The sequence below is a fragment of the Delphinapterus leucas genome, chromosome 3, assembly GCF_059928025.1.
Source record: "Delphinapterus leucas isolate spDelLeu-1000000601 "Yukka" chromosome 3, BTC_Dleu_Yukka2, whole genome shotgun sequence".
NCBI classification, from domain to species: Eukaryota; Metazoa; Chordata; class Mammalia; order Artiodactyla; family Monodontidae; genus Delphinapterus; species Delphinapterus leucas.
In genome coordinates, this window is record NC_143131.1 from 159,559,997 (window position 1) to 159,573,470 (window position 13,474).

Here is a 13,474-nt window from a genome sequence, read left to right on the forward strand (position 1 = left end):
TTGTTAGGGTTGGATCTAGTGGCTTAGGGGAGCTGACTCAGAGAGGTAGTGATAGAGGCCATCTATGGCTGAGATTCCTGACCCTAATTCTCCAGTCAGATCTCAAAATTAGGTAGAGCCCTGTTTCTGCTCTCTATGGACAAAACAGCAACTTAATGTGAGACCCTGTGTTCAATATATTTAAGGTTATCTAGAATGAAGAAATTGCATCTCTGAAGGTATAAAACCAAACCTGTCTTCTGCCCCAAAACCAACTCTAATTTTTTACCAGAGAGCTCTGGAAGGATAATTGCAGGTGATTCTCCATCCTCTTAAGTTTTACCACTTTCTTGACTTTACTCATTTTTATTCCCACTGCCTTGACACCCCACATCTAGTTTTCCTTAACACAGCTCCAGAAGATAGAAACATTTTCAGTGAACTTCATGGTATACTAAAGAAAGAAAAAAGTAAAAACACTTGCAGAAAATATAAGCAGCATCACAACAGCTGTACTTTAACCCCAGAGGAGTGGTCACCAATATAAATGCTTTTTTGACCTGGTAGCCTTCAGCTGCCACATTAATTTGAACTTCCCTGGAGCTCATCCAACCTACCCATCCTACTTTGTCCCCCCATGCTAATACAAAACCATCTTTCCTTATTAAAACCAACACTTTTTTAGAGTTTGTACCTCCTAGACCTGTCAAGAGTTACCCTACTGAGTTTCAGTCCAAGCGGCAGTGACACAGCAAATAGTGTTGCCTTTCCTGGTAGTGCTCTGTTTAATGACAAGGCATGGAAACCCTTCCCCAATCCAGAGGAGGAAGGAGATCAATTACCCTGGGTGACCAAAAACCTGGCTGACTCTTCCTGACCCTTGATAAAGACCTAGTATAGAGTTGAGTCCATGACTGTTCTCTACCCCAAATCTATGACCAGATGCACAGCTCCTATCCTTGGGGTGAGTCTTTTGGGGGCTCAGCCATCTTTTCTGCGTGTACTTAACTGTGTGGTCAGATGAGCGTCCTCATGAGGAAAACCTACTCAGACCAGTATAGTGATGCTGCACTAGATGGTCCAAGGTGATAGCTGATTTGAATCTTAAAAAAAAATTAGTATTCTGATTTCTAAGACGTTTCACAAAAAGAATTAGTATTAATTGTTACACCATAGTTTAAAAACAAAATAGACTGGCTTAGTTACAATTTGGGTCAATACAGTTAAGCAAATAGAAACGTTACATTTTTTTTTTTATAACCTTTCACTTTATAATCACCTGTTTACCACAGTTGCCACAGGAAAAATCTTAGCTGGATCGTATCTCCTCCATTTAGGTACTTATAGCTTTAGCATATAACTTTCATTGCTGTGCTTTTCATTTCAGGAAACAGACCCAGACTTTGATCATTGTGCAGTCTGCATAGAAAGCTATAAACAGAATGATGTTGTCCGGATTCTCCCCTGCAAGTATGTCAAATTTCTTCATTTAAAATAGAATGATACTGGGCTTCCCTGGTGGCGCAGTGGTTGAGAGTCAGCCTGCGATGGAGGGGACACGGGTTCGTGCCCCAGTCTGGGAGGATCCCACATGCCACAGAGCGGCTGGGCCCGTGGGCCATGGCCACTGGGCCTGTGCGTCCGGAGCCTGTGCTCCGCAACGGGAGAGGCCGCGGCGGTGAGCGGCCCACGTACCACAAAAAAAAAAAAAAAAAGAATATAATGATACTAATGTGATTTGTACATCTCCCTTTCAGAGTGGGTATCCACTTGCTTTTGAGAGCCACCTTACCCACGGCTTTTCTGGTAGGCAGAGGCCCAGCTGCACACTGCACATAGTGGTGAGCCATGTGCCTCAGCAAGAACTGATTGCAAAGCCTTTTCTAGTTATGAGAAACACAGGGGCACAACCTCCATAGGTTGTGTGGAGGCACATCAGTAGCCTAAAAACATTAAGGTCAAGAATTTTTATTTCTGTAACTTCTGTGGTTTTCAGAACTAGCCACTGTTCCTCTCCTTCTTAAATCAGAGTACATCACTAGGCTCTCTGATAAAGCCTCAGCAGTGTTCACTTGGTGCTGGGTACCAGAACTCTAGGACTTGGATTAAATCTTTTTTTGAGCCTTGGCTGTGTAAAGTGGGGAGGACTGGTATGTGCTGTGTGCCTGCCCCACGTCAGGTACTCTGCTCTGTGCTGTTTACATCTACTCTCTCCCCATTGTCCAGTAAGGGATGGCGAAGTCAATAGTAGAGCTGCCAGGGTCACACAAGTCAGAAATGGCAGAGCCAATATAAAGGTGTGCCTCTGTATTATTTCTGCTCTTTATGTAGGGCCACATGCCTCCCTCCAAAAGGAGGATGTTCACCTATACTCTGGTGCCCTAAAAAGAGTGTGTGGATTTCTACCATGGTGCTATGCCAAGCTAGGGAGTATGAGACACTAAGATACACAGTTCTGAGCATTGACTGGAAAAATATGAGGTCATCTACTGAGGAGCCTAAAATCAAAAGACTTTTCCTTCTCCCTTCTCTTTTAAAAGACATCCACATAACTCCTACCTTCTAATTATATGGAACATGTGAATGAATAGAATAATTAGTAGTAGTTGTCTCCATGAGGCTACTGGTGTTAGTTTACTTATTCACAAAGTTATATATTTTGAGCCTAGAAAGATCTGGGTTTTTTTAATCAAAACTTAAGAATAATTCCATATGCTGAAACAGAAAATGAAGATTCAGGAAGTCAAATCATTTAGTTTACATATAAAGGGAAATCTGTAAAACTAAATTTAACCTGTGCTATAGAAAATTAAACTATGTAATTACAGTTTTTCCAGTATAAAAACATGAGGCTAAAGGAAATACACATACAAATACAGTTGACCCTGTACAACTCGGGTTTGAACTGCACCGGTCCACCTATTTCAATAGTAAATACTGCAGTACTACATGATCAGCAGTTGGTTGAATGTGCAGAACTGCGGATACGGAGGGCTGACTGTAAAGTTATATGTGGATGGGGGCATCAACACCTCTAACCACACCCCACCCCTAGGTTGTTCAAAGGTCAACTATGCAGATCAGGGGAAAGATTAGTATGATACATTATAAAGCATAATCAGCTCTTACTTGCTTTTAAAAATTGTTTTTACCTGCACAGATTTCTTTTGACACTGGAATAGCCAGGAAGAAGCCAAGTCTTTCAAAATTCTCTGTCTTCTTATCTCAGTCCAGGGGCCCTTGGGACCATCTGAGACCTAAGAACGAAGGCTTCCAAAACCACTGATGGTTATTAATAAGGTGACACTGTTTTCCTCAGGGGAGCCTCAGCTGAAAATAGATTATGCTGGGAAGTTTGCTCCATTTTCTCTCTGTCCCTCAAGCATTGGCTTTTCAAGAGTTTCATTCTTATTTCCCTTTTTTTCTTCCAAAAATCAGAATCAGTGGGGAGCTTTCAGAAACAAATCCTGAGGGGAGACCCAGGCATGTTTGTTTTTATTAAGTACCTGGGTGACTCTGATGCTGCAAGACCATACCATCTATTTTTTTTTTACATCTTTATTGTAGTATAATTGCTTTACAATGGTGTGCTAGTTTCTGCTTTATAACAAAGTGAATCAGTTATACATATACATATGTTCCCATCTCTCTTCCCTCTTGCGTCTCCCTCCCTCCCACACTCCCTATCCCACCCCTCTAGGTGGTCACAAAGCACCGAGCTGATCTCCCTGTGCTATGCAGCTGCTTCCCACTAGCTATCTATTTTACGTTTGGTAGTGTATATATGTCCATGCCTCTCTCCCGCTTTGTCACAGCTTACCCTTCCCCCTCCCCATATCTTCAAGTCCATTCTCTAGTAGGTCTGCGTCTTTATTCCTGTCTTACCCCTAGGTTCTTCATGACATTTTTTTTTCTTAAATTCCATATATATGTGTTAGCATATGGTATTTGTCTTTCTCTTTCTGACTTACTTCACTCTGTATGACAGACTCTAGGTCCATCCACCTCATTACAAATAGCTCAATTTCATTTCTTTTTATGGCTGAGTAATGTTCCATTGTATATATGTGCCACATCTTCTTTATCCATTCATCCGATGATGGACACTTAGGTTGTTTCCATCTCTGGACTATTGTAAGTAGAGCTGCAATGAACATTTTGGTACATGACTCTTTTTGAATTATGGTTTTCTCAGGGTATATGCCCAGTAGTGGGATTGCTGGGTCATATGGTAGTTCTATTTGTAGATTTTTAAGGAACCTCCATACCGTTCTCCATAGTGGCTGTACCAATTCACATTCCCAGTGCAAGAGTGTTCCCTTTTCTCCACACCCCCTCCAGCATTTATTGTTTCTATATTTTTTGATGATGGCCATTCTGACTGGTGTGAGATGATATCTCATTGAAGTTTTGATTTGCATTTCTCTAATGATTAATGATGTTGAGCATTCTTTCATGTGTTTGTTGGCAGTCTGTATATCTTCTTTGGAGAAATGTCTGTTTAGGTCTTCTGCCCATTTTTGGATTGCACTGTTTGTTTTTTTGTTATTGAGCTGCATGAGCTGCTTGTAAATTTTGGAGATTAATCCTTTGTCAGTTGCTTCATTTGCAAATATTTTCTCCCATTCTGAGGGTTGTCTTTTGGTCTTGTTTATGGTTTCCTTTGCTGTGCAAAAGCTTTGAAGTTTCATTAGGTCCCATTTGTTTATTTTTGTTTTTATTTCCATTACTCTGGGAGGTGGGTCAAAAAGGATCTTGCTGTGATTTATGTCATAGAGTGTTCTGCCTATGTTTTCCTCTAAGAGTTTGATAGTGTCTGGCCTTACATTTAGGTCTTTAATCCATTTTGAGCTTATTTTTGTGTGTGGTGTTAAGGAGTGATCTAATCTCATACTTTTACATGTACCTGTCCAGTTTTCCCAGCACCACTTATTGAAGAGGCTGTCCTTTCTCCACTGTACATTCCTGCCTCCTTTATCAAAGATAAGGTGACCATATGTGTGTGGGTTTATCTCTGGGCTTTCTATCCTGTTCCATTGATCTATATTTCTGTTTTTGTGACAGTACCATACTGTAGCTTTGTAATATAGTCTGAAGTCAGGGAGCCTGATTCCTCCAACTCCATTTTTCGTTCTCAAGATTGCTTTGGCTATTAGGGGTCTTTTGTGTTTCTATACAAATTGTGAAATTTTTTGTTCTAGTTCTGTGAAAATGCCAGTGGTAGTTTGATAGGGATTGCATTCAATCTGTAGATTGCTTTGGGTAGTAGAGTCATTTTCACAATGTTGATTCTTCCAATCCAAGAACGTGGTATATCTCTCCATCTATTTGTATCATCTTTAATTTCTTTCATCAGTGTCTTATAGTTTTCTGCATACAGGTCTTTTGTCTCCTTAGGTAGGTTTATTCCTAGATATTTTATTCTTTTTGTTGCAATGGTAAATGGGAGTGTTTTCTTGATTTACCTTTCAGATTTTTCATCATTAGTGTATAGGAATGCTAGAGATTTCTGTGCATTAATTTTGTATCCTGCTACTTTACCAAATTCATTGATTAGCTCTAGTAGTTTTCTGGTGGCATCTTTAGGATTCTCTATGTAAAGTATCATGTCTTCTGCAAACAGTGACAGCTTTACTTCTTCTTTTCCAATTTGGATTCCTTTTATTTCCTTTTCTTCTCTGATTGCTGTGGCTAAAACTTCCAAAACTATGTTGAATAAGAGTGGTGAGAGTGGGCAACCTTGTCTTGTTCCTGATCTTAGTGGAAATGCTTTCAGTTTTTCACCATTGAGGACAATGTTGGCTGTGGGCTTGTCATATATGTCCTTTATTATGTTGAGGAAAGTTCCCTCTATGCCTACTTTCTGCAGGATTTTTATCATAAATGGGTGTTGAATTTTGTTGAAAGCTTTCTCTGCATCCATTGAGATGACCATATGGTTTTTCTCCTTCAATTTGTTAATATGGTGTATCACGTTGATTAATTTGCGTATATTGAAGAATCCTTGCATTCCTAGAATAAACCCCACTTGATCACGGTGTATGATCCTTTTAATGTGCTATTAGATTCTGTTGGCTAGTATTTTACTGAGGAATTTTGCATCTATGTTCATCAGTTATATGGCCCTGTAATTTTCTTTCTTTATGACATCCTTGTCTGGTTTTGGTATCAGGGTGATGGTGGCCTCGTAGGATGAGTTTGGGAGTGTTCCTCCTTCTGCTATATTTTGGAAGAGTTTAAGAAGGATAGGTGTTAGCTCTTCTCTAAATGTTTGATAGAATTCGCCTGTGAAGCCATCTGGTCCTGGGCTTTTGTTTGTTGGAAGATTTTTAATCACAGTTTCGATTTCAGTGCTTGTGATTGGTCTGTTCATATTTTCTATTTCTTCTTGATTCAGTCTTGGCAGGTTGTGCTTTTCTAAGCATTTGTCCATTTCTTCCAGGTTGTCCATTTTATTGGCATAGAGTTGCTTGTAGTGATCTCTCATGATCTTTTGTATTTCTGCAGTGTCAGTTGTTACTTCTCCTTTTTCATTTCTAATTCTATTGATTTGAGTGTACTCCCTTTTTTTTTTTGATGAGTCTGGCTAATGGTTTATCAATTTTGTTTATCTTCTCAAAGAACCAGCTCTTAGTTTTATTGATCTTTGCTATCGTTTCCTTCATTTCTTTTTCATTTATTTCTGCTCTGATCTTTATGATTTCTTTCCTTCTGCTAACTTTGGGGGTTTTTTGTTCTTCTTTCTCTAATTGCTTTAGGTGCAAGGTTAGGTTGGTTATTTGAGATGTTTCCTGTTTCTTAAGGTAGTATTGTATTGCTATAAACTTCCCTCTTAGAACTGCTTTTGCTGCATCCCATAGGTTTTGGGTCGTCGTGTCTCCATTGTCATTTGTTTCTAGGTATTTTTTGATTTCCTCTTTGATTTCTTCAGTGATCACTTCGTTATTAAGTAATGTATTATTTAGCCTCCATGTGTTTGTATTTTTTACAGATCTTTTCCTGTAATTGATATCTAGTCTCATAGCATTGTGGTCGGAAAAGATACTTGATACAATTTCAATTTTCTTAAATTTACCAAGGCTTGATTTGTGACCCAAGATACGATCTATCCTGGAGAATGTTCCATGAGCACTTGAGAAAAATGTGTATTCTGTTGTTTTTGGATGGAATGTCCTATAAATATCAATTAAGTCCATCTTGTTTAATGTATCATTTAAAGCTTGTGTTTCCTTATTTATTTTCATTTTGGATGATCTGTCCATTGGTGAAAGTGGGGTGTTAGAGTCCCCTACTATGAATGTGTTACTGTCGATTTCCCTTTTTCTGGCTGTTAGTATTTGCCTTATGTATTGAGGTGCTCCTATGTTGGGTGCATAAATATTTACAATTGTTATATCATCTTCTTGTATCGATCCCTTGATCATTATGTAGTGTCCTTCTTTGTCTCTTCTGATAGTCTTTATTTCAAAGTCTATTTTGTCTGCTATGAGAATTGCTACTCCAGCTTTCTTTTGGTTTCCATTTGCATGGAATATCTTTTTCCATCCCCTCACTTTCAGTCTGTATGTGTCTCTAGGTCTGAAGTGGGTCTCTTGTAGACAGCATATATATGGGTCTTGCTTTTGTATCCATTCAGCCAGTCTGTGTCTTTTGGTGGGAGCATTTAATCCATTTACATTTAAGGTAATTATCAATATGTATTTTCCTATTCCCATTTTCTTAATTGTTTTGGGTTTGTTATTGTAGGTCTTTTCCTTCTCTTGTGTTTCTTGCCTAGAGAAGGTCCTTTTGCATTTGTTGTAAAGCTGGTTTGGTGGTGCTGAACTCTCTCAGCTTTTGCTTGTCTGTAAAGATTTTAATTTCTCCATCAAATCTGAATGAGATCCTTGCGGGGTAGAGTAATCTTGGTTGTAGGTTTTTCTCCTTCATCACTTTAAATATGTCCTGCCAGTCCCGTCTGGCTTGCAGAGTTTCTGCTGAAAGATCAGCTGTTAACCTTATGGGAATTCCCTTGTGTGTTATTTGTTGTTTTCCCCTTGCTGCTTTTAATATGTTTTCTTTGTATTTAATTTTTGACAGTTTGATTAATATGTGTCTTGGCGTGTTTCTCCTTGGATTTATCCTGTATGGGACTCTCTGTGCTTCCTGGACTTGATTAACTATTTCCTTTCCCATATGAGGGAAGTTTTCAACTATAATCTCTTCAAATATTTTCTCAGTCCCTTTCTTTTTCTCTTCTTCTTCTGGAACCCCTATAATTCGAATGTTGGTGCATTTAATGTTGTCCCAGAGGTCTCTGAGACTGTCCTTAAGTTCTTTTCATTCTTTTTTCTTTATTCTGCTCTGCAGTAGTTATTTCCACTATTTTATCTTCCAGGTCACTTATCCTTTCTTCTGCCTCAGTTATTCTGCTATTGATCCCGTCTAGAGTATTTTTAATTTCATTTATTGTGGTGTTCATCGTTGCTTGTTTCATCTTTAGTTCTTCTAGGTCCTTGTTAAATGTTTCTTGCATTTTCTCTATTCTATTTCCACAATTTTGGATCATCTTTACTATCATCATTCTGAATTCTTTTTCAGGTAGACTGCCTATTTCCTCTTCATTTGTTAGGTCTGGTGGGTTTTTATCTTGCTTCTTCATCTGCAGTGTGTTTTTGTGCCTTCTCATTTTGCTTATCTTACTGTGTTTGGGGTCTCCTTTTTGCAGGCTGCAGGTTCGTAGTTCCCGTTGTTTTTGGTGTCTGTCCCCAGTGGCTAAAGTTGTTTCAGACGGTTGTGTAGGCTTCCTGGTGGAGGGGACTAGTGCCTGTGTTCTGGTGGATGAGGCTGGACCTTGTCTTTCTGGTGGGCAAGTCCACGTCTGGTGGTGTGTTTTGGGGTGTCTGTGAACTTATTATGATTTTAGGCAGCCTCTCTGCTAATGGGTGGGGTTGTGTTCCTGTCTTGCTAGTTGCTTGGCATAGGGTGTCCAGCACTGTAGCTTGCTAGTCGTTGAGTGAAGCTGGGTGCTGGTGTTGAGATGGAGATCTCTGGGAGATTTTTGCCGTTTGATATTATGTGGAGCTGGGAGGTCTCTTGTGGACCAGTGTCCTGAAGTTGGCTCTCCCACCTCAGAGGCACAGCACTGACTCCTGGCTACAGCACCAAGAGCCTTTCATCCACACGGCTCAGAATAAAAGGGAGAAAAAGTAGAAAGAGAGAGAGAGAGAAAGAAAGAAAGATCGAAAGAAAGAAAGGAAGAAAGAAAGAGGAAAGGAAGCAGGGAAGGAAGGAAGAAAAGGAAAAGAAAGAAAGAGGAAAGAGGATAAAATAAAATCAAGTACAATAAAATAAAATAACGTTATTAAAATAAAAAATAATTATTAAGAAAAAAAATTTTTTAAGAAAAAAGCGGACAGATAGAACCCTAGGACAAATGGTGACAGCAAAGCTATACAGACAAAATCTCACATAGAAGCATACACATACACACTCACAAAAAGAGGAAAAGGGGAAAAAATAGTAAATCCTGCTCTCAAAGTCCACCTCCTCAGTTTGGGATGATTCGTTGTCTATTCAGGTATTCCACATATGCAGGGTATATCAAGTTGATTGTGGAGCTTTAATCCGCTGCTTCTGAGGCTGCTGGGAGAGATTTCCCTTTCTCTTCTTTGTTCTCACAGCTCCCGGGGCTCAGCTTTGGATTTGGCCCTGCCTCTGCGTGTAGGTCGCTGGAGGGCGTCTGTTCTTCGCTCAGACAGGACGGGGTTAAAGGAGCAGCTGCTTCGGGGGCTCTGGCTCACTCAGGCCGGGGGGAGGGAGGGGTGTGGATGCGGGGCGAGCCTGCGGCGGCAGAGGCCGCCGGGACGTTGCACCAGCCTGAGGCACACCGTGCATTTTCCCAGGGAAGTTGTCCCTGGATCCCGGGACCCTGGCAGTGGCGGGCTGCACAGGCTCCCCAGAAGGGAGGTGTGGATAGTGACCTGTGCTCGCACACAGGCTTCTTGGTGGCGGCAGCAGCAGCCTTAGCGTCTCATGCCCGTCTCTGGGGTCCGCGCTGTTAGCCGCGGCTCGCGCCCGTCTCTGGAGCTCCTTTAAGCAGCACTCTTAATCCCCTCTCCTCACGCACCAGGAAACAAAGAGGCAAGAAAAAGTCTCTTGCCTCTTCGGCAGGTCCAGACTTTTCCCCGGACTCCTTCCCGGCTAGCCGTGGTGCACTAACCCCCTGCAGGCTGTGTTCACGCTCTCCCTGCGCTCCGACCAAAGCCCAGCCTCAGCTCCCAGCCCCGCCCGCCCCGGCGGGTGAGCAGACAAGCCTCTCGGGCTGGTGAGTGCTGGTCGGCACCGATCCTCTGTGCGGGAATCTCTCCGCTTTGCCCTCCGCACCCCTGTTGCTGTGCTCTCTTCCGCGGCACCGACGCTCCCCGCCTCCGCCACCCGCAGTCTCCGCCCGCAAAGGTGCTTCCTAGTGTATGGAAACTTTTCCTCCTTCACAGCTCCCTCCCACTGGTGCAGGTCCCGTCCCTATTCTTTGGTCTCTGTTTATTATTTTTTCTTTTGCCCTACCCAGGTACGTGGGGAGTTTCTTGCCTTTTGGGAGGTCTGAGGTCTTCTGCCAGTGATCAGTAGGTGTTCTGTAGGAGTTGTTCCACGTGTAGATGTATTTCTGGTGTATTTGTGGGGAGGAAGGTGATCTCCCCGTCTTACTCTTCCACCATCTTCCCAATCTCTCCATACCATCTATTGAAGTCTAGAGCTTTGCTAGATCTCAGCCATTTCTATGGCTGCACCTTCCACCAGAGGAGGGGTCTCAACCTTTGTGTTTGTGGTCTGCTTTCCAGTATGAGAATTTGGCAAACTTAACAGCATTTCTATGCACCTTTAATTAGGTCACTGCTCGCTTGGTTGTCCTTTATTCCTAGATCCTTGTCTAGACTATACATGCCCACTGCCCCGACTTCCCCTTTTGCTTTGAAGCAGGTTGTAGCTTTCTCTGTGTTGCACAGCCTCCTCAGCAAAACATTTCACCTAACTGAAGTGGTGACAACAGCATGATTCTCAGGTGTAGTAAAGACTAACTTTGCACATCAAGCAACATTTTGTATGACCCAAGTTGACAACTTTTGACCTAGAGCAGGGTCTCTCCACCTGGGCACTGTGGACATTTGGGACCAGATAATTCTTTGTTGGGCAGGTTGGGGTGCTGCCTCTGCATTGTGGGTTATTTAGCAGTATCTTTGGCTCCACTCACTAGGCGCCAATAGCACCCCCCCCACACAGTTCTGACAACCACAGATGTCTCCGGTTGAGAACCACTGACCTAGAGGATGGCTCAACACAAATACTCATCTTTACTCCATATCTTCTCCAAGCCTCTGTTTTCCAGTGGATTCCTCTCAAGTACCTTTGAATTAACTCTAGTGCCGCTACTTGCTTTTTTCCCTCTGCCTGAGATACCCTGCCCTTCCTCTTTTGTCTATAGGTCTTTAAAACTGAGCCGAGGTGTGACTCTGCTATGTCTTCCTTTAGCTCTGGTTGCCAGACAGCTCTGCTACCTCCCTGCCTCCCGTGGGGCTCCAACCAGCCCTCCAGCTGGGCCGGGAGCGCTGCCCGGAGCCCCTCTCTTTCCCTGGTCATTTCTCCCGACTCCTCAAGCAGCACATCCAGGTGTATTCATTCTTCTTAAACACCCTAACTCATCCCTTTATTCCTCACTCTCATCAGGTAACTTCACCATAAATCTCACAGAAAATAATGGCTGTTAGACAGCCGAAATTCTCCCAGCCTGCTGTCCCCAAGCCTTCATGCGTACCTGCCTCCACACCCACCCTTGCAGCCTTCCCTCCCATTAGGATGGAGAGGACAGCCTCCTTGGTTCTAATGTGCTCTTTCAACCTAGGCCTCTGTGTGCCAACACCTTCCCTTCCTTGGGGACCCTGCTGTATTGACTATCTGCTCCCTCCAGTTTTTGTTCTTTCTGTCTCTACCCACCAGCATTTCATCACGCTCAAGCATTTTCTATCCAGTTTTTATAATTCTCTTTCAAACCCACCTCCAAAGCTGTACCACTCTACAGCTTCTCCCCTTTACAGCCAGACTCTGGAAGGCATCTGCACTCACTGTCCCTTCTTCCCCTGAGTAAGGGGAGGAGAAAAGCCCAGATACCTTTGTCTGTCCTTCCTTTTAACAAGCCTATCTCGAGACTGAACTAAGACTTTCTGTAGATAGCAAACCTCTCATGGATTGCTAGCTTTCTGTTGCATGACCTTTACTTTTTACCTTCTGTCATGTTAATTTACTGTGGACAGATGGCAGTTGGCATTGCTCTGGGACCTCATACTTGTGGCAGTTGATTACGGTTGATCATCCTTTGGATGTTAGCCAGCACATCTTAGAAACTGGAAAACTGGCACTTTATTTAGGCCTCTTTTATTTAAAGGTCAGCCACAAAATGTTTAGTGGTTAAAAATACTTTTCAGAAGTAGAGTTCTGCAGCTTAGATAACCGTATGTCTAAGATGCCACTTCGGGAGCTAAGATGGGTCAGTCATCTGGCTGCTGGCAGAGGTATTACCGTGATGCCCCCTCCTCAGAGGGAGGGCCTGTTTCAACATTGTCTGCTGCCAGTCCCAGTTCAGGGAAAAGAGTTCTTTCCTCTGACCTTTAATAATCCTGGATCCTTTTATATTTGCCAGGTTCTTGCACGGCACCAAGAGGCTGCAGAACTGTGAAAACAACTCACCCTCAATGTAGACTCCTCACCCCACCCCCAGCCGTTGTTCTGATCACTCTAGCTTATGGTGTACGTGGGAAGTGGGAGAGTGGGAAAGCATCGTATTTCAGTATTATTGGTTTGGTTCCTTTTATGTTCTATACACTTCACATTCTGTATCCCAAAGTATTTCTAATAGGAATAAAGGACTTTTGTTGAAGCTCTGATACGCTTATCCTTTTCACATTTCACTGTTCCTCAGCACATCACCTGCTTTCCATTCCCGTACACCACTCAGCCCTAAATATGTTGGGCCGTTTTCTGCTTTTATGTGCATTTTTATTATTCAAGTATTCTATAAAAATGAGAAGGGGGCTTCTTTTCAAGGTCTGGCTGGCCCCAGCTGCCGCCCTCTGAGGTGTCTGTGCATGCTTGTGGTATGTCTGCAAGCTTGTAAGAGGTCACTCTGGTGCTGGGCATGCTGGGACCTGAGGCACACTCAAATGTTCTGACCACGTATCAGGATATCATGTGAAATGTTGACGTTACTTTGCCTGAATGTATGTTTAATGACACCTTTCATCTGCATGTCCTTGGTGCCTTTTCTAGGTTTTTCACTTACTGCTCCAAACAGCTTCACAAGGTAGATGGCAGGCAACCTTCCCCACTGCGCCCCAAACCCGCAGTGTTCAGATGAGACAGCTGGGAGTCAGAAAGGGCAGTTTGTCAAGGCTCAGAGTGTTGTAGTAGCAGAACTTTCCCTAGGAGGAAGGGAAGGCCATGTGGAGTTTGGTAAAACAGTAGA

The 13,474-nt window shown here is 42.6% G+C and overlaps 1 protein-coding gene across 4 annotated transcripts in view; it reads left to right on the forward strand.

Annotated features, from left to right (window-relative positions):
- RNF130 (ring finger protein 130) overlaps window positions 1–13,474 on the forward strand; it is a 108,282-nt gene that overhangs the window by 79,561 nt on the left and 15,247 nt on the right. For 3 of the 4 annotated variants that reach the window (XM_089909815.1, XM_022563402.2, XM_022563401.2), the window contains exon 5: window positions 1,367–1,449. In XM_089909815.1, the coding sequence (XP_089765941.1) occupies window positions 1,367–1,449 (83 nt within the window). Of the gene's footprint in view, window positions 1–1,366; window positions 1,450–12,652; window positions 12,890–13,474 lie in introns of those variants that run through there. The other variant, XM_022563403.3, reaches the window with a different exon arrangement.